This window comes from Mytilus edulis, chromosome 2 (genome assembly GCF_963676685.1).
Source record: "Mytilus edulis chromosome 2, xbMytEdul2.2, whole genome shotgun sequence".
Lineage (NCBI taxonomy): Eukaryota > Metazoa > Mollusca > Bivalvia > Mytilida > Mytilidae > Mytilus > Mytilus edulis.
Window position 1 is genome coordinate 49,778,808 of NC_092345.1, and position 21,706 is coordinate 49,800,513.

The 21,706-nt window shown below is 31.7% G+C and overlaps 1 protein-coding gene across 8 annotated transcripts in view; it reads right to left on the reverse strand.

The window, feature by feature from the left end:
• Positions 1-266: 266 nt before the first annotated feature.
• Positions 267-21,706, reverse strand: part of LOC139512373 (bromodomain-containing protein 3-like) — a 37,603-nt gene continuing 16,163 nt past the window's right edge. For all 8 annotated transcript variants that reach the window (XM_071299970.1, XM_071299971.1, XM_071299969.1 and 5 more), the window contains 12 exons: positions 21,295-21,465; positions 20,314-20,433; positions 19,580-19,708; positions 15,058-15,149; positions 13,434-13,689; positions 12,712-12,816; positions 11,003-11,242; positions 10,374-10,534; positions 5,517-5,654; positions 5,120-5,211; positions 4,798-4,933; positions 267-4,312 (listed from right to left, as the gene is read on the reverse strand). In XM_071299970.1, the coding sequence (XP_071156071.1) occupies positions 4,247-4,312; positions 4,798-4,933; positions 5,120-5,211; positions 5,517-5,654; positions 10,374-10,534; positions 11,003-11,242; positions 12,712-12,816; positions 13,434-13,689; positions 15,058-15,149; positions 19,580-19,708; positions 20,314-20,433; positions 21,295-21,465 (1,706 nt within the window). In that variant the 3' untranslated portion in view covers positions 267-4,246. The remainder of the gene's footprint in view (positions 4,313-4,797; positions 4,934-5,119; positions 5,212-5,516; positions 5,655-10,373; positions 10,535-11,002; positions 11,243-12,711; positions 12,817-13,433; positions 13,690-15,057; positions 15,150-19,579; positions 19,709-20,313; positions 20,434-21,294; positions 21,466-21,706) is intronic.

Below are 21,706 nucleotides of genomic sequence, written 5' to 3' on the forward strand. Positions count from 1 at the left end.
TGGAAGCCTTGCAGTTCATGTTCTGTATAAGAATTTGTGAATGTTTTGGTTTAATTCTGTTAATTTTCAAAAAGAAATGTTGCAAGTTAATATATAGAGTGACAGAGATGAAGAAAGTGATCCACTTTGTTGGCCAAACAGTGATAAATGTTAAGTTAATCAATGTGACAACAGACAACAAATGTAACCCTGAGGAAATCCTATTTAACTGACGTAGGTTTACTTAAATTGGTTACATCTTCCCGGGTAAAAACAAATAAGTCAAATTCAGTATTGCCATCTTTATTCGGCTGTACATAATTACGTAACAAAAATATCAACTTCATGCTTTGTGGAAGAGAAATTATGAATGATATGACACATATTTTATGCTGTATTTTCTAGCTTAGAAGACATGATAATACTCTTTACACATGCTAATATCTAGTCAAAATTAAATTTTAATAGGAATTAAATACAATAGATGTTTTCAACTTAACTCAATCTAATTAATAAAATAATAAAATCATAAAAAATTTTGTTTTTGAAAAAAAACTGGTACGTTTTAAGAGTACTTGTTCATATATAATTATATGATATTTTATTTCCTTTCTTGGGAGATTTATCTATTTCAACGTGATTTAAATTCATCATTAGATTTTGTTCATTATTGTATACAATATAATTATCTAAAAGTTTTATCATACTAATCAATGAATTTCATGTCTCACAATTCAGAAAATGCAGCAAGTAAAAATTTCAGATTTCTTCACACAAAAATGTTAATGTGTTTAATGATACAGCTAGCTGTATAATGGTAAATACAATGTACAATAGGATGTTTACAATGAAAATATGAGTTTAGACTTAATGGTTCATGAATAAATACAACTACAATTACTCCATACATACAACCAATCAGTACAAAATAACTGCTTGTTTGTTTTTTTCTAAATTTAGTTTTTCTTTTTTAATAGTATTTTCTTTAGTATTATTTGAAGTGTTTACATATTTAGTTTTAGATTTTCACTTGTTTTACATGAACTACTCTGAAGCAAAATAAATTTGACTCTACAAATATTAGGGCTTTTCTAGGAAAAGGTATGGATAGGTTGAAAACCACATATTTTTTCTGTGGATTATATGAGTGGATGTAAATACAACTTTATTACAAATGAAAATAAAAATTGTTGATGGTGGGGGTATGCTGTTCAAAAATAAGTGTTGTTCATCCTCAACCCAATCCCACTTATAAAATAGCTCCTTTACCAAACTGAACTGAACAAACACTTGAGAAAACTAGTTAACACAAAAAATCTTTTTTTTTCTATAGTAATGGCTGTAATTGTGCCTTAAAAATTTATCTGATTACACTGTCAAATTAAACAAATGCTATTATCAACCATCCTTTGTTTTTCTATTATATTGGCATACACAGTATACCTGACAAATGATCTACTTTCAAACAACTGTTACAAATCTTTATTACTATATCTGTACTTAACAAACACAAAATAAATGAGGACAATAATAAACAAAACAATATAAAAATGAACATGTAATTTATACAGCTTTGGTGTTTGTGTTAAAATGAATGTTTTGAACCATGAACATGCATTCATTCATCCACCTCTAATCTTAGCACCCTGTTGCATCAATTGTATTTACAATGAAATATGTCTAAAACCAATATCCTGAACAAAGACTATTTTAAATAGTGTGTTGATCCTTTACACTATTTGTACATTTAGTTCTATGGCAGTGAGCTTTATTGATGATGTAAACTGTAATGTCCAAAGGTTGTTCAAAAATCTTCCTGTATTTGAAATAGCTTAGTCACCATCAAGTCAATGTACAGTATTAGAAAGTATGTGCCTTTAAACAAAATAAGAGTTTCTTTATCATAGTGGACAGGTGTTTCACATGTGGGAAGTAAAAAATTATCATTTATTTCAAATTCATTGCTCTTGAAGGATTGGATGCCCCTAGTTTCAAAGTCTAAGGAGACTAAAACTTAGGTAAAATGACTATCTGGTTCAAATTATTTTGGGATACCCTGATCTTAAAGAATAAATGTTGATTAAAGATCTGGAATATGTCTGGCTTACTTAAGCCTTTACTCATTGAATCATAAATAAATTCGATTGTACAATAATTAAGTCATATTTTCTTTTTTTAATCAATTTTTTATGGGACTTCTTTTCCCAATTCAGAACTTTCAAAATAATCTTCATTCAAGATATGGCGCTATTCAAGATATGGGGAAATGGTTATAGGTGAAATATATAGCTAACATCATTTCCCATTACAGTACTGTTAAAACAGGCAGAAAAATTTGCCCAAAATTCTCATTCAAATTGCTTTTTAAATAGCAAAATTGCACCATGTATATATGTCTGTACAAGATTTGTCATTCCTCACAACACTAAAATTAAAACACTGATTACTGGAAAAAACATCTATGATTTCAAACTCAACATGCAAAATAATTACAAACTCAAGAAGTTATTATTCTTCCAAGAAAACACTGATAAAATAATGTCTGTTTTCAGTTTTTTGATATATATTTTATGCCTTTTTTCAGAGTTCACAAACACATTCAAGACAAACATTATTTATACTAAATTCATACATGTAGATTAAATGTAATATACATATTTACACACAATAACTTATAGCAATTCATTTCAAGACAACATTATCATATGCACAGAATTTTCCTGCCATCAACAAAACACTTGTCCCAACAAAATATTATGCACAACTATCTACATTCAATATTGTAATAAATTAGTGTTTTAATAACATATACCTATTCCAATGATGGAATTCTCTATGTACAATTTCACACCAACATTACCGATTCTTAAGAGGTAAAGCATCATCTCTATCTGCATGGTTTATTCTATCCACTACTGTTTACAAATATCATCTTGCATACCAAAATGAATTCTATATGAAAAACTATTCATTATGTTACATACAAAGTAAAAAAGTAAAAAAAAAAAAAAGTTTGAATCCGAGAGATAATGGAATCGTAATTTTTAAGTACAACCATTTATCTAAATAATAATACAAATGCTTTTAACAGCCTAGAAAGTCCCATTTTCTGTTGTTGATCTTATGAAAAGTATTTACTTGTTCTTAATTTCTGGTTCATAGTCAACACCTTCAAATTATGTTAGTAGAGAATTATCTCCCATTTGAACTTTTTACATGCATATATTAATTACTAAATGGTTTCTACGTCACTACAATTTCTTTTACATCTTAAATATTTCTACTGAAAATAGAAAACATAATTACATTCTTCACATATACTTTGAACAACAGAGATATATATTTATAAACATAACAACTAAACACTCAAGAATAAACAACATCTTTTCAGAGATCAGCGTTCTTAGAAAGAGCACTTAAAAAAGTTCTCAATATTTTGAGTTGCTGTTTACAAAAATATTGACAGTTTCAAATTTTCAGCACAGTAGGAAGATATTCCTCCATATAACGAGACAAATCTTATTTTTATAAATTATTTCATGGGAAATATTTAAATATTTCTGATTTCTTCTTGTTATCATTATCCTTCCTTAATTTGAGTACTGGAAAAAAAACTTGCAAAAGAAGAACTCTAAATTAAATTTTCAATTTAATATTTTAGCTTAATTTTTTAAGAACAAAAACTTGCAAAAGAGGCAAATTGTTGCAAAAACAAGTCTTTATCCTGCATTGTTTGTGAATTTGCACATTTATATGTTTGTTTGTTTTTTCAGCTACCACTGACCACTTTGAATAAGTTGTATAAAAAAAGGGCACACCAGATTACTTAAGACCAATATTCATGTCATACACAACTAACATTTTAGATCAGGACTGCTTATTAGATTTGTAAAGTTATTGATGTTATATAAAACTACAGGATCATCCCTTCAAAAGAAACCAAAATTTTAAATTCTTTTTCAGTCTTTAAATGATTCTAGTACAGAACACAATCACTTATCCACTCAATTAACATCACATCATTTCATGACATTTCATACTGCTGTTTCTTGTTGCAATAGCAATTTTAACCAGTAACATGAATCAGTAAGCATTTGAACCTCTGATGAACATTCCACGTTGATATATAGTTATGCACTTTCAAAAATCTTTACACTTCATAAATAATTATATGGAATGGACAAATCATAGCCATTGAGGAATGTTTATGTGACCTGTGTTCTGGCTTGTCTGTCTTTGATGAATCTTGTATATAACACAGAATAATTCACATCATTTCTTCAAATGAGGCCATTAAATCACTCTGAGCATTCATATCTATTCTGTTTGCCATCTGAAAGATAGAAATAAATGATTTTAAAAAAGCTCTCTGAAAGCAAGGTTGTATTCCTGATGTCTTGCATTTTGTTTCTTTAGTTGCAGGCAGAACAAAAATATGGAGATGTATCACCAATGAGACATCTATCCATCACAGTCCAAATGAAATAATTTAAGCAACTATAAAATATCTGTTTGACCAAACCATGTAAATATACTTAAACAACTTCATCTAATAAATGATTTAAATTTAAATGTCAATTGATTGACTGATAGCAGTTTAAATTGGTTATGTTGGTCATGTTGTGGTGAGAAAATTTACAAGATTCATCTAACTTTGTTTGCTTTTAAAATCGATAAAGCATAATTTTAACAGTATGTGTAATTATGTGTAATAAACAAACGTGCATTATATAAGAGTCTAAAATAGAAGTAGATAGCTTTTATCCTTATTCTTTCACAGACATTTTAAATTGAAATAAACATAGAAATTAGACTAACAGCTTCACGTCGTCTTCTCTCCTGTTCCTTTCTACGTTCTATTTCTTTTGCTTTTCTGTCAGCCTCTCTTTGGCGAGCAGCGTCATCATTACTTGATTTTCTTGCAGCATCTAATGCTTCCTCTTCTTCACGTTCTCTGCAAAAAGAAATACAATAAATACTCTTATTGACTCATTTTCCTATTTATGTTTTTTTTAAAACAATACTTCAGTGTTTGTAAAACTAATATCGAAAGCCATATCTTTTTCAGGACCATTAAGTCTATAAATACGACTTCATCTTATATTATCTTGAATTTCAATTTTGATCTCAATTAACAAACCTAAGTTTCTCCATTTCTGATCTCTGTCTATTTCTTTCCTCCATTTCTTTATTAAATTTCCTCTTTTCTTCTTGTTCTTTCATCATTTTGTCCTGGAATACGAGAGAAAAACAATTTGAAGTTGAAGTTTACAAAAAATAATGTAATTAATATTCTTGCTAAGTTATCTCAAAACTTAAATACTTAGACAAAACAATGTTACACAATAAATGTTGTAATTCTTACATTCTATTTGATCATGTTTTTGGCCTTAGAAAGAGCATGTAAATATATTTGGTGTTAATTCAGAGTGAACTGACTTTTGATATGTGACACACACCCCAATCCAAGATGCATTAACATTTTTCAGAGTAGTTTAATCATCCATTTAAAAATCTTTTAAAGAAATTTTTCTTACCCTCTCTTCCTTCTGTTTGGCTGCTTTTTTAAACTGTTCAAAGCTTTGCATTGCACTGGGTCCCTTCTTTTGAGATGAAGGAGTTGACATGTTTGCTAAGCTTGACCAAGAACCAGCGTTCTTTACCTTAAAAGTATCCTAAAATTGAAAATAGCATCCTAATAAGTAATGTATGCCTTGATAGCATTACTGAACCAGATGCTCCGCAGGGCGTAGCTTTATACGACCGCAGAGGTTGAACCCTGAACGGTTAGGGCAAGTATGGACACAACATTCAAGCTGGATTCAGCTCTAAATTTGGATTGTGATTAAATAGTTGACACAGCATAGGTTTCTGACACAGAATGAATGTGTTCTAATGAACTTAAAATTTTTGTTTCTCTTAGAGCAATTCACTATGCTGTTGAATATTAATCCTCTCAAAAAAATGTTTGAAGAAATTTTCTTTTTTATTTATGAAATTTCAAATGAGAAAAATTGAACCCAATTTTTTTAATCACATCCCCCTTTCCCTTATTCCAAAACTAATCTCAATTAAAATTTCTAATGGAGTTTGCAACAATAACTACTCATTTAAATACATCATAAAATATTAAGATGTAAAAAAACTGCTTGTTATCACTGAATGGTAAAGATTATTTTAATTTATCAGTTGGTAGTAAAAAGTGAATATACATTGTATATTGTATATAACAAAGATTTAAGTTGATTCTGGACAAAGAAAGATAACTCCAATTAAAAAAAAATCTTGCTATTGCACAATATTTTGCAATTAGATATTTCTTGCTTACTATTCTGGACAAAGAAAGATAACTCTAATTAAAAAAAAATTTGATATTTCACAATATTGTGCAATTAGATATTTCTTGCCATTGCGCAATACTGTGCAATTGAAAAGACTTGCTATTACACAATACTTAATATAATAATTTTAGATCCTGATTTGGACCAACTTGAAAACTGGGCCCATAATAAAAAATCTAAGTACATTTTTGGATTCAGCATATCAAAGAACTTCAAGATTTCAATTTTTGTTAAAATCAGACTAAGTTTAATTTTGGACCCTATGGACTTTAGTGTAGACCAATTTGAAAACAGGACCAAAAATGAAGAATCTACATACACAGTTAGATTTGGAATATCAAAGAACCCCATTTATTCAATTTTTGATGAAATCAAACAAAGTTTAATTTTGGACCCCGATTTGGACCAACTTGAAAACTGGGCCAATAATCAAGAATCTAAGTACATTTTTAGATTCAGCATATCAAAGAACCTAACTGATTCATTTTTTGTCAAAATCAAACTAAGTTTAATTTTGGACCCTTTGGACCTTAATGTAGACCAATTTGAAAACGGGACCAAAAGTTAAGAATCTACATACACAGTCATGACAGTTAGATTCAGCATATCAAAGAAACCAAATTATTCAATTTTGATGAAATCAAACAAAAGTTTAATTTTGGACCCTTTGGGCCCCTTATTATGTTGGGACCAAAACTCCCAAAATCAAACCCAACCTTTCTTTTATGGTCATAAACCTTGTGTTTAAATTTCATAGATTTCTATTTACTTATACTAACGTTATGGTGCGAAAACCAAGAAAAATGCTTATTTGGGTCCCTTTTTGGCCCCTAATTCCTAAACTGTTGGGACCAAAACTCCCAAAATCAATACCAACCTTCCTTTTGTGGTCATAAACCTTGTGTTAAAATTTCATAGATTTCCATTCACTTTTACTAAAGTTAGAGTGCGAAAACTAAAAGTATTCGGACGCCGGACGACGACGACGACGACGACGACGACGACGACGACGCAGACGCCAACGTGATAGCAATATACGACGAAAATTTTTTCAAAATTTGCGGTCGTATAAAAATACTGCAAAAGCAAAACATCTGTAGGAAGTTTATATTCAATTCAAAACCAGCATAAAAATATAACTTTATTGAACAAAACATGTGGTCTTGAAAAACTAGAGGCTCTAAAGAGCCTGTGTCGCTCACCTTGGTCTTTATGAATATTAAACAAAGGACAGGGTTCATACACCTTTTTTGTTCCATTTTTCAAGGACTTTTCCATGACTTTTCAAGGATGTTTTATGAAATTTCCATACCCAAAAAAACAGGAAACCAAAGGGTAAAATAAGTGATTCTTTGACCTACACATCAGTGTGAAAGTATTTATTCAAGTAAATATTTTGATGCAGATTCTCCCATGTTTCAAATGTCTTTCAGACAAAGGCTGCCTTTTGTCTTCACATCGCTACTCCCCTCACCAGCCATTTTTTGTACTGAAAATGGCAGTTACCTGGTATTTTTCTCTTGTATCAACTGATCAATGACAAGCCTTTTTTTTAAATATACCGATAACTGGTATCTTAAACTAATAATGTGATTGAATGAAGCAAACTGCAACAATTATGGGATTACAGGGAACCAGGTCGGTCATATATTTTCACCAAAAATTATGAAGAAACGAATTTTGAAATCCTCATTTTACATTTACCAAGACTGGTTATCAAACTGGGACCTTGTATGTAGCTCTATTTAGGAAACAGTTTCGACAAAAACTACGTAAAATGTTTATAGACACCTAATAAAGTTTACAGTTCAAGCAATAATAGCTTTCCAGGACTTTTCAAGGACTTATCACTAAAATATAGCTTTCCAGGACTTTTAAAGGCCTTCTCCCCACAAAATAAAAATCCATGACTTTTCCAGGATTCAAGGACCCGTACGAACCCTGAAAGGAAGAGGATGGATTCATGACAAAATTGTGTTTTGGTGATGGTGATGTGTTTGTACATCTTACTTTACTGATAATTCTTGCTGCTGAAAATTATCTCTATCTATAATGAACTTGGCCCAATAGTTTCAGTGAAAAATGTTAGAAAAAATTTACAAATTTTATGAAAATTGTTAAAAATTGACTATAAAGGACAATAACTCCATAGGGGGTCAATTGACCATTTCAGTCACGTTGACTTATTTGTAAATCTTACTTTGCTGAACATTATTGCTGTTTACAGTTTATCTCTATCTATAATAGTATTCAAGATAATAACCAAATACAGCAAAATTTCCTTAAAACTAACAATTCAGGATCAGCAACCCAACAACAGGTTGTCTGATTCATCCGAAAATTTCAGAGCAGATAAATCTTGACCTGATAAACACCTTTACTCCAGATTTTTTTTTTTTCATTTTGGTTGGATGGCCGGGTCACCGCACACATTTTTGAAACTACATACCCCAAAGATGGTTTTGGCCAAGTTTGGATTGATTTGGCCAAGTAGTTTCAGAGGAGAAGATTTTTGTAAAAGATAACTAAGATTTACGAAAAATGGTTAAAAATTGACTATAAAGGGCAATAACTCCTAAACGGGTCAACTGACCATTGTGGTCATTTTGACTTATTTGTAAATCTTATTTTGCTGAACATTATTGCTGTGTACAGTTTATCTCTATCTATAATAATATTCAAGATAATAACCAAAAACAGCAAAATTTCCTTAAAATTACTAACTCTGGGGCGGCATCCCAAAACTGGGTTGTCAGATTCATCAGAAAATTTCAGGGCAGGTAGATCTTTACCTGATAAACAATTTTACCCCTGTCAGATTTACTATAAATGCTTTGGTTTTTGAGTTATAAGCCAAAAACTGCATTTTACCCCAGATTCTATTTTTAGCCATGGCAGCCATATTGATTGGATGGCCGGGTCACCGGACACATTTTTGAAACTACATACCCCAAAGATGGTTTTGGCCAAGTTTGGATTGATTTGGCCAAGTAGTTTCAGAGGAGAAGATTTTTGTAAAAGATAACTAAGATTTACGAAAAATGGTTAAAAATTGACTATAAAGGGCAATAACTCCTAAAGGCGTCAACTGACCATTTCGGTCATGTTGACTTATTTGTAAATCTTACTTTGCTGAACATTATTGCTGTTTACAGTTTATCTCTATCTATAATAATATTCAAGATAATAACCAAAAACAGCAAAATTTCCTTAAAATTACTAATTCAGGGGCAGCAACCCAACAACAGGATATCCGATTTATCTGAAAATTTCAGGGCAGATAGATTTTGACCTGTTTAACAATTTAACCCCTTGTCATATTTGCTCTAAATGCTTTGATTTTTGAGTTATAAGCCAAAAACTGCATTTTACCCCTATGTTCTATTTTTAGCCATGGTGGCCATCTTGGATGGTTGGCCGGGTCACCGAACACATTTTTTAAACTAGATACCCCAATGATGGTTATGGACAAGTTTGGTGTAATTTGGCCCAGTAGTTTCAGAGGAGAAGATGTTTGTAAAAGTTAACGACGCCAGACGACGACGGACGACAGACGACGGACGACGGACGACAGACGACGGACGACGGACGCCAAGTGATGGGAAAAGCTCACTTGGCCCTTTGGGCCAGGTGAGCTAAAAAGGAGACATCATCTTAAAGAGATAATTCCCAAAGCAAAACTAAATACGAAATTTGTTTCTATACTATAACATTATTCTATGGCAGAAAAAAAGGACGTATATGCATCTATACTACAACTACTATTTTGGGCAGTAAAAATACTTTGATAGTAAAAATATTGGTCTTATACAGTCACTGATAAAATCCTTAGTGTGGTAAATTTGATGTGTTTCAATAGAATTTTATCTTCAACATTATGCAGGGTTACAGATTTTTTTATGGTCCTTCACTTCAAATTTACACATTCTGCCCCTTCTTTAGTCTTGTACAACAACAACATTGTTTAAAACCATGTTTAGTTATTATTCTATCTATATATATTTGTGTGAATTAAGTATGTTTTAATGAGTGAGGAATAAGAACATGTCATACCTTTTTAACCTGAGGAACAGGCGTTTTATCTGCCTGTATTGGTCGTATAGAGTTTGTTCCTCCTCCTCCTCCACTGCCAGGGGTAGATAACCCAGGAGCCATGGTCGATAAATTAGGATTACTGGAACTTGATCCAAATCTTACTCCTACTCCACTAGCAGCTAAAATACATAACAAACAGTAGAAACTAGGGTTGTTAACTTGGTGAAAAAATAATAAACTAGTACTTGCTGGTTTTACAGAGTTATATTTGGTATTCATTCAGAAAATATAAACAAACTGTGAAAAAATAACGTACATTTTACTCATTTTAGGTTCTTTTTCAGCTCTTTACATAAATTTTCTAAAATCCTAATAATGTTCACAGAACCACAATTATTAGCTTGTTTGCTTTTTGTCTTAGAAAATGTTCTCAGCATACAATGACTTGTAATTTCTACGATGTTTTTATTATTGCGAAAAATGCAACAGGGTAATAATTGCAATAGTAAAAACTTGCATTTTGATTTTTTTTTTATATAAATTAAATTGTATTTTTTCCAATATCTCAAAAATTAAAATCACATTCTAGTCTTAAATTACAAAATGAATGCAATTTTTTCTGAATTTACAGTATCAAATATACATACATATAGTAGCACCAGGTGGAGCAGGAGGTGCTGTTTTAGGTGGACTAGGTTTAGGACTACTGCTATTATTATCTTCTCCAAGGTAAAAATCCAGTAAATTGTCAGCTGAATCTTCATGGGACTTGGTTGGTGACAATGGATGAAAATCTGGAACTCTCTTCTCCACAAGCAATGGTGGAGGTGATAAACTGGGAGGAGAGATATTCATAGTGTTGCCAGTAGGTACTGGTACTGTTGGAACTAAAATAAAATATACTCTTAATAAAGCCTGTCAACTGTAGTATCCAATTATTACATATAACTTCAAACATACCTTTACAACAACACAAATATACAAGAGGCTGTCACAACGACAGCAAACCGGATTTATTTACATTTATTTGTGTCCTGGCAATATCACAAGAACCATTACTGATGAATGGTGAAAGTGAAAATCATCAATATCAAATTTGACCTCCATTTTGTCATCAGTATCATCATTTTGAAATAATAATATTTGAAAAGCTTAGATTGAATGGTTCATGAGTAAATGCAACAACGTGAATTGAAACGCCATTTTACGATCTTTCAAGAACCATAACTCCTGAACAGTAAAATTCAAAATCGTCATTATGGAACTTGACCTCTATTTTGTCATCAGTAACAACATATTAAAATTTCAAAAGCTTTGGTTGAATGGTTCATGAGAAAATGCACGGACACGACGGAAAACACCATTTTTCAATCTTTCAAGAACCATAACTCCTGAACGGTAAAAGTCAAAATCGTCATTATTGAACTTGACCTCCATTCTGTCATTAGTAACAACATATTAAAATTTGGGAAGCTTTGGTAGAACAGTTCATGAGTAAATGCACGGACACGACTGAAAACTCCATTTTTCAATCTTTCAAGAACCATAACTCCTGAACGGTAAAAGTCAAAATCGCCATTATTGAACTTGACCTCCGTATAGTTGTCAGTAATAACATATTAAAATTTTAAAAGCTTTGGTTGAACAGTTCATGAGTAAATGCACGGACAACATTTGATTGCCGCCTTTCAAGAACCACAACTCCTGAACGGTAAAAGTCAAAATCGCCATTATTGAACTTGACCTTCGTATAGTTGTCAGTAATAACATATTAAAATTTTAAAAGCTTTGGTTGAACGGTTCATGAGTTAATGCACGGACAACATTTGATTGCCGCCCGCCCGCCCGCCCGACCGCCCGGCCGCCCGACCGCCCGGCCGCCCGGCCGCCCGCCGTACATCCCCAAATCAATAACCGACATTTTTGTCACAAAAATCCGGTTAAAAATGAACTACAGGGGCGGATCCAGCCATTTTAAAAAGGTTAGTCATTTAAAATTTTCTCATTTTTGTATTAGGTCTTCCATCAAAAATATGTATAGTTCGCCCAAATATAAGAAAAATTTTATCATGATTTACATTTCAAGTTAGCACACTGATAATAAATTTTGAGCCATCAAATGTTAGCATTTGCAATATCCAGACAAAATAGGTCAAAACATACATATCTTTGTCTTAAAATGTCTTTCTTAATGTAATGTGAAGACTAATTTCAAAATTAAATTTGCAAGCAATCTGACATAACAGTTGTTGAACAAGCTTTTGACATGTACCTGATGTTTCTATTTATTTATATTGTTAGACACTTTAACATTGATCACCAGAAACTACCACTTACCTATAGCATAATGACTTACCAATTAATTTTGTCTGTGGCTTTGCTGTAGCCAGCCCCGAAGGACGACTGGGCTGTTGAGGAAGTGAGTGAGTTACTGGTTTAACTGGAGGTGCAGGTGCAGGTGCTACAATAGAAAAACAACTCTATTTTAAATACATGTTTTAAGGTTATTTTCTGCCCATCATCTTGCTTTTTTCAACCTGAATGGTTTAAGAACAACAGATTGTATCAATGAATCAATTTTACATGTACCGCAGAAAAAGCATCTGTTGGCAAATGCGTAATAATTCCTCAATATAACAATATGTTGTATTTATAATTGGAAATTAAATATTAGATATAATCTTGATGGTCTTGATACTTTGCATCAACTTATTGTAAATTTTTGGTTATCAATTTAACAATGTAGCAAAATCTGTAAATAATGTTTTAATGATACCAATCTTGACTTTGTTTATCATCAATTAAAATACAACTAATGATTTATTGATTTACAGACATTAATGATGCAACTGTCTTTATCTTATGACATCAGAGGATGTGAAATTATGAATTTTTAATGAACAATGAAAATCAAAGTGCTTGTCAGCACTGAAGGGTAAAGATTGCCTCAGTTTATCACTGGAGAAGTAAAATCAAATATTGCATTGTATAGAGCATTTGTTTTAATTGATTCATCAACAATTCTGGACAATTTTTAAAGACGACTACATTTACTACAATGACTTCATTGATACTAACCTGTGATTACTGGAGATGGAGGTTTTTGCTGTATAACAGGTGTTTGGTGACTAGTGATTGGCTGAGATGGTGGTGGGACAGGTGGTAAGGAATTTGTCATTGCTTGTATTGATGGTGGTGGTATAGAATTCATAGTTTTCTGAGGTGATGATCTTCTTCTTGATGTTGGTGACAACATGACCATGTCGTTTCCACCGATAGTAATTTTGACTGGGGGAGATGACAGAGCATTACTGCTTCTTCTTCGGCTACCAACCTGAAGTATGTTGTGAAAATTTATATTTCAACCATATAACAAGGGGAATAATCAGCTGGGTGAATTTGGAAATATTAAATGACTCGTCTTCTACCAAATGATGAAAATAATTGATAAATATGTGCAGACATAAACAATTCAAACTTTACAATTAAGACAAAGCTGTTTACTACATCAATCTTTTGATCATGTGATTATGCCGCTTAATTATCTCTCAAGGTCAATCTTATAGCTACAGTATTGGACTAAGCGTTCAGGCCCGTAGCCAGGAATTTCCAAAGGGGGGTTCGTTTGACTCACAAACTCGACTTTAACAGTCACAATTCGAACAGAACATCGACTTTAACAGTGCTTAATAGTTTTCAAGGGGGGGTTCGTCCGAACCCCCCGAACCCCCCCTGGCTACGGGTATGGCGTTAATTAATATCATTCTGAATAAGCATGAACTATTTGACACTGGACATAAAGCAACCAACAAACAACTAATCAATTTCAAAACAATACATTTTCAGGACTTACCAAATAATACATGGTTTTGTTGCTTTTTTGAAAAAAAATTAAAATTTCATACAAAGAATTATGTACAAGGAATACGAGTCATCAGACAAATTTCTAAATTTAGGTTTTCATAAAGGGTTCTTTTATTTGAAAAGTGAATCAGAATCATTTCATGAATTTTGAACAAAAATCTTTAAATAAGGAGATTCAAAAGAACCACTCATTTCATGAACCTTTAAATCTATCTAAATTTTTATTTAAGTAATAGTGTCCAATTGATTTTTATAAACTTACATTTGTTAAGAAAGAAACAGCTGCATTTGACTACAAGGAACCATTGACAATAAGTTTAAACTTGTGTTAAACATTAAAGGCCTCATTGTAAGGAAATATGAGATAGAAAATATAAACGATAATTTCCTTAACCAGAATAGAATGATAACTTGGCCTGTAAGGGATCAATAAAAACAACTACAACACACTTCATTTTAAAATTTAGAGGCCCAGCTTAATTTTAATTCACTCTATTTTTATCACATACAGTTATATAATGCATGTGTAGACACATTGGCGGATCCAGGGAGAGGGTTCGGGGGGTTGGAACCCCCCATTTTTTTTTGGACGATCAATGCATTTGAATGGAGACATATAGTAGTTGGAACCCCCCCCCCCCTTTGTCCTGCTTTGAGAAACCCCTACCCCTTCAAGTGGCTTGATCCACCCCTGAGACACTACCAGGAAAGAAATGAAAACAAACATTTCCCACAACTTATCTCCTCATTAGAACTTTTAAATGTGTCAAGGATTAGGGAATTTAATTTTGTGTTCAATATTTTATGGTCAGCTATATTGATTTAATCATCTTTTTACCTGTTGGCTCTTTCCTTTGCCCTGATTAATCATCCCAGCACCTTCAGAACTACCATGTCTTGAACGTGTTTTTTTCTTCTTCATTGGAGATCCTAGAATAAATATCTTTTGCTAACAAAACTTTCACATTTTATAATGGCAGAAACATTTCAGTTTTTGTCGTCTTTTCATTCTTCACTCTTTTGTAATCATGATTACATCTACTATGTATGCAGTATTCATCTGAATACCTAAATAAATGGAAGAGCTAATTTCCTTATGCTTGTACTGTAAAACTTTGGTGGACTTGCTTGCTTTGTTTGTATAAACGTTTAATCAAGCTTTGTAATTAAGATTGACATCTTCAGACAATATATATAGGCAAATCCCAATTTTAATTGTACAATATACATACCAAGCAAGCAAGCTAACCAAAATCCTGCTCTACATGAATTATCAAATTTGCTCTCAAGTCTCAGAGAATTAAGTTAATACTATGACAAAAACCCGTTCAAAATGTAGGCTGTCAAAGAAATGTTTGACTACGCTGTGTATATGAAGAGAGCTAAAGCTGTTCGGATTGCTAATATGGTTATTACTTGATTGCTTAAAGTACCTAAGAAACAGACCTCAACATTGACTAAATAGCTGTGAAACAAACAAGTACTCTGCCTGACTTGCACACCTTGCAATCTTTCGATACACCAAATAAATAAAATAATTTAGTATTTAATAGAACAGGCTTAGCATAAACCAATGAACCATGAAATTGAGGTAAAGGTCAGATGAACAATGACTTTAAACAGACATGTATATTATACAATCATTCCAAAAACTAAGGAGTTGATCTACAGCTTATAGTTTCAGAGATGACAACTTCGCCGAACAAATTTAACCTTGATCAATTATCCATGATATGAAGTCTAGGTCAGGTGATACCTGTCCAAAAGGCAAGCAGACGTTGCAATGATGCAATATAGTAAGCAAAGTGGGAAATTCACACACACAAATAAAAATCTTCTTTAATAAGGAAAAAATATTAATCCACCAATTTTGGTAAAGATCTATTTTGATACAGGAAACACATTCAGTTTTAAGATTGGGCATATGGCAATCTTATTAAAATACAGGATCAGGTGTTCTAGCTCTGCTGTTTATTCAGATTTGACATTAGCTGGTGGAATAGATTTCATCCTAAAGCCAAAATTTTAGTCCCTGAATAGCCATGTAACCTATTTTAGTAGGCATTTAAACTAATAATTTCAGATTTTAAAGAGATGTGGAAACTATTTTTCCTATCATTTGGAAATTGAAGGGTCTAGCAGAATGTTTGATTGAACTTTTGATAATTCAAAATTAATTTTAGTGGCAGTAGTTTTGTACATTAAATGTGTCAATAAATAAAGTCCAATTACTGAGATGTTCACCAGTTTGATTACAATTGGAGCTATACATGACTTTTAAGAACATTTTATTCTAATTCTGTACCAAGCTTTTTTGAAACTGTTAAAACACTCTAATTTTTAGCAAAAATGGTTTTAGTGATCAAAAGGCACCCATGAATGTTTTAATTTTTTTAAGAATCATATTTGGTGGAAAACCAGACTTTTTACTTGAAAGTTTTAGTACCTTCTGATGGAAGACTTGTTGGATGTCTTTGTGGACAACATTGAATGATCAATTAACAGCAATTACATTTGTTTGGTCGATTTTCTATATCTAGAATCATCTTTACATGCTCCTTTGTCATTTTTTTTCCATTTTATTACAATGTACTTTTATTAAGTAAAATGACAAAGTCTGTTAATCATAAGACAAAAATATTGAACAAAATTATTAATTACACGAATGCTTTTAAACTTAACCGACAAGGACCGTTGAAGAATTTAATTCTAAAATTACTAGTTATTCCATAATAAAAAGGTTTGACTGGCAATTGACAACAAAGTGATAGCAAATTTGTGAGATTTGCACTGCATTCTTTGGCAGGATAAAATAAATCATGACTTTACCCAGCAAGTTACATATACACTAGAAATAAGAGTTCTTTTTTGTCATTTATACATCTACCTTGAACTTGTAATCTGCTATCAGGCAATGTCTGTTGACAAGGACATACCTTACTTGTATGTAATTTGACCAGAAAAAATTTTCTATATGAATTTGGTGATATGTTGCTATGCACCACTGCCAGTTTCAATATAACTAGGTTTGATTTGTAATTACAATCAATTGTAAAATTAAATTAGTCTACACAGAACTTTACAATGCAAATCCAAGGAGATACACAATCAATTCTTTTATTTCCCGCATAGTGCTGCACTTGCTATACGTATTTTTCAGTGTGGAGTGTTGCTCAAAACCTTTGTATGTCATTAATGTGTGTTGTGAATTGTCAGCATCATTTTAAAATTGGCTGTCCTGTATTTCAAAATTGATTTTTTTACATTGTTATCTTCCTACTATCCAATTTAGTAATCTTCCAATGTCTATGGTTTTTATTTTGTATATGTATATACAGAAACAAGACTACAAAGTGAACAATTCCTAAAGTAGGACTGGGATATTAGATTTCCTCTTTACTTGCATCATTCCCAATCAGGAATTGTCTGTCCCATTTTATAGCACAAACATTTACTATGTGATTGACTTTGTTCTTGACAATTTTAGGAAAGTTTTGTGTGTTTTACTATAAATTATTGTTTATGGCAGTGGATTTACCTTCAGTAAGTCAAGTTCACAAAAATATTGTAAATAAAAATATGGTTATATCATGTTTTTTTGGTACTGCCAATGGTGAGTTCAGTTGGTTTCGAATTAATCATTCAAGTAATCATATTTTTTTTGGTATGTATAGAATGTAAATGAGGCTGAAGGCTGTGAAAAACTGGTCCAGTAGTCCATCTGAATTTACCAAATCATAGTTAATTTATCCAGATGAAAAGTACTCTTGCAGACTAGTCCAAAATATCAAAATTTTGGCATTTTCTGTTTTCCTTATTTTTTCTTGCTAAATACTCATGATCTGAGTATTAGCAATTATTAGGCTGTGTTGACTATCTACAATTGTAAATTCTGAAACAAAAGTAAAACCTGTTTCAACCCCAGTCTTCTGACTTTTTCTAACGATTATTTTACTCTTAAATGTTTGTAATAGTTACAGCAAAATGCATTGAATGTGTAGGTAAGGGTAATATCTTCGACTAGTTTGCTTGCTAGCTGAACCTTGAAGTCATCTTTAGGTTAGGTATACAACCCTCCTTTCAGAGTAAACTAGTCCGACAGATAACCCATCTATCTGTCTGAAGGACTAGACTACTCCGAAAGGAGGGAAGTATACTTTACCTAATAATGACTTCACAATTCAGCTAGCAAGCAAGCTAGTCAAAGACATTACCTTTACCTGCACACTCAATGCATTTTGCTGTAAACAAATATTTGAAAATGGTAAAACTAACATTTTCTCCATTTTTTTAAATATATATTTGTCAAGACAAAGTAGTGTGAAACAGGTTTTAAAGCATAGATGTATCTCAAGTATTTGATAAAAACTAAACATTTTAAACCTAGAGTGCAGAATGTGTTTCATATTAACAATAAAATACGAAAGATCTGTTTTTAATTTTATTTGACATGAGATCTACAATAATATGACAATGGGGTCAGTGTATGTACACCAAATGAAACTCTACACTATAAAATGATACAATACAAAAAATTTGTATATCTATTTAATATAAAGCAATAAATTTTAGCTATATGAATATTTACAATTCTTTCTTGTAGAAAATAAAAAGAACAAAAAATGTATTTCGACACAGCACAATAAATGTAAAATTAAGCATTAAATGTTTTTTTTTCGTCTTTCACAATGCTTGTTGAAAACGTGCGTAATTTGAAGTACATTAATAACATGATGTATTTGACAACAAGGAATGGACAATGATATCAGCCATGGAGTGCTGTAATGTGTGATGATGAGGCCATGTTTCTACACTCTTTGTATGAATTTTTTTTTAATTTTAAGTGTCAAAAATTAAATTTTTGATTTTTTTTTAGTTTTTGTTATTCCAAGTTTCTCAGCCAAAAGAAAAACTAAGATACTCATAAAAATAATTTCAAAATTAAGTTCATGGCTACACCTGAATAGAAATACTTTTAAACAAAGGGCATATTCTCATGGCTCATATCAATGTTTGAAAAAGCTTAACAACATATGCCAGCAAAAAACATGCTGACCTCAACATCTTAACACATTCTGCACTCTTGGCGATTGTTTGTTCTTAATATTTAAATCAAATATTGGATTTCAATAAGCTCTAGTAAACAAACACATAAAATGATTGACGATTAATATAAAATTCATTTATACAGCCCTGCTGCACACCCTATTAAAAATTTCTTACACAACCAATGCAAAATCAGTACATTCATCAATGATAATGGCAGATGGCTTATTATGAAATATGATCACACAGACTTATGAAGGATTATGACAAATGCTCAGATCATTGTGTGAAAGTTTGTTGGCCTTTTCCCTAACCTGATTCAGAATCACTAGATTCTGAAGAACTTGATGAACTGCTGTCACTGCTGGAATCTGTCCCAGATGAGCTACTGCTACCATCTGACAATCTACTGGCACCATCAACATTCACAACACCTCCTTCTTCTACAAATAAAATCACTCATTACAGCTAAACACTTCTAACCCATCTGAAGCACTCAATCACAGTACTTTATAAGCATGAATGTTGAAACAGGTCATTCATAGTAATAACTTTAGTCAGTACTTTATAAACATGAATGTTTATCAGAGATTTATTGACCCCTTAAGCCTGGTTAGTCATTACAAAAGTTTCAAGATATAAATTAAAGTGTTGTATCTTATCAAAGGTTTTAATTCATGTGCATCCACAGGATGTGCCATGCTGTTTCCATCTTTCTTTTTTCAAAGTCAAAGAAACAACCCTTTTTTCAAGATCATATTGTTGGCAACTTTGTTTACAAATGTGATCTAGGGCGAGCCTACATGCACAATTTTTTTTATGGAGATTTTCAGTGACTTAATGTCTCAAATTCAACTTAAATGTATTATTAGACGAGACAACAATTTAAATGGAAAGTTATAGAATTAGAGGTTTGGTGTGCATTTTTAAAAATTATTTTTAAAAAATAACTAAGCTCAAACAATATATGTAACTCAGTCTAAAAGTAGTTTAAAATGTAGGAACATCTGTAAACCTAGAATTGTGTATAAAAACACTATTTACTGACCTTTCTTGGCTTTCTTTGCACTACTTCCCAGCTTTTCATGAACCTCAATTAATTTTTGTTCTAACTCCATCTTTTTCTCTTTCTGAGCTTCTTCTCTCGACTTTCCAGAGGCTTTTTTGGCTAAAAATGAAAAGTTAACATATGTATGATATTCATAATTGTTAGAGCTCAACTATATCTTTATGTAGGGTAAATAAAGAACTAATCAGGAAAGAAATGCCAGATTACAAAGTTTAGAAGTTTCATATTTAACTAGATGTGTTTAATATGGCATCAGCATACACTACTGCAGGCAATGTGTGATAAATTCCAGATCAGTTAAATTTTCTTTCTATAAGCACTAGCCCTTTAATAATCTTGATTAACTCTATTTTTTGTTTTTTTCCTTTGATCTCTTTTTGTGATAATTTTTCATATCGTGCTACTCGCTTAATATTGAAAATTATCGTTAGAACCTTATAAGAAAGCATATGGCATTTCTAAAGAAATTGGAAAAGTTGTCATTAGAAAAATAGCTATAAACAGATTATCATTGGTCATCTCAACTTGATTGCTTTTCTCGCTTTCACTGTACAGGCTCAAGTGTGAGAATCAATCTGGTTGAGATATCAATGATTATCTATAATTACAGCAACAAATGGTCAAACGAACCCAAACACTATCTTTTTCCAATAATCTTCATTTATATTCACAAGTACCTACAGTCTCTTAGCATTACAAATCATGAAAATGAGCCAATACTTTATGTTCCTGTCACCTAATTGCATAAGGGGGATCACCTAGATATTTTTTTAAACATAAAATTTTTAATTGAGAATGGGAAGAGTCATAAATGACACTTAAATTGATATTCAGGACTCAGGTTAGAGCATCACTGCAAAGATGGCCTAAAGCAATGTTTCTTTTACAGACATATGTTTTTTCCAAGAAAATGCAATTCATAAATATATCTATGGTAAATTACAATCTCGAAAAACTCACTATATGGCTTTCTTGCTTTCTTTTTCAGACAAGACATCACATATGCTTCTAATTCTCGCAACGTGGAAGGTTTGAGAGTTTCAAAGTCTATTTCTATTTCATCTGGATTAGAGTCTCGCAAGGACGGTTCTCTAGACTGTATAATGAACACAACTCTTCCTAATTTATCACCTGTGAAGCAAAAAATTTCATTAACTGCCATTCCAGTAAGTAAAAACTTCAAGCATCAATTCCATATATGGACACACAATATTACAAAAGGGTTGTGCCAATACGACTACAAATGCACACATCTTCTCAAACATCAAATAATTGATTGCTCAGGAGATAGTGTTATTATTATTGATTCACAACCATATGGTTTAAAGATTTCAAAACATTTCCTTCCATATAGTTAAAATTTGTTGCACAT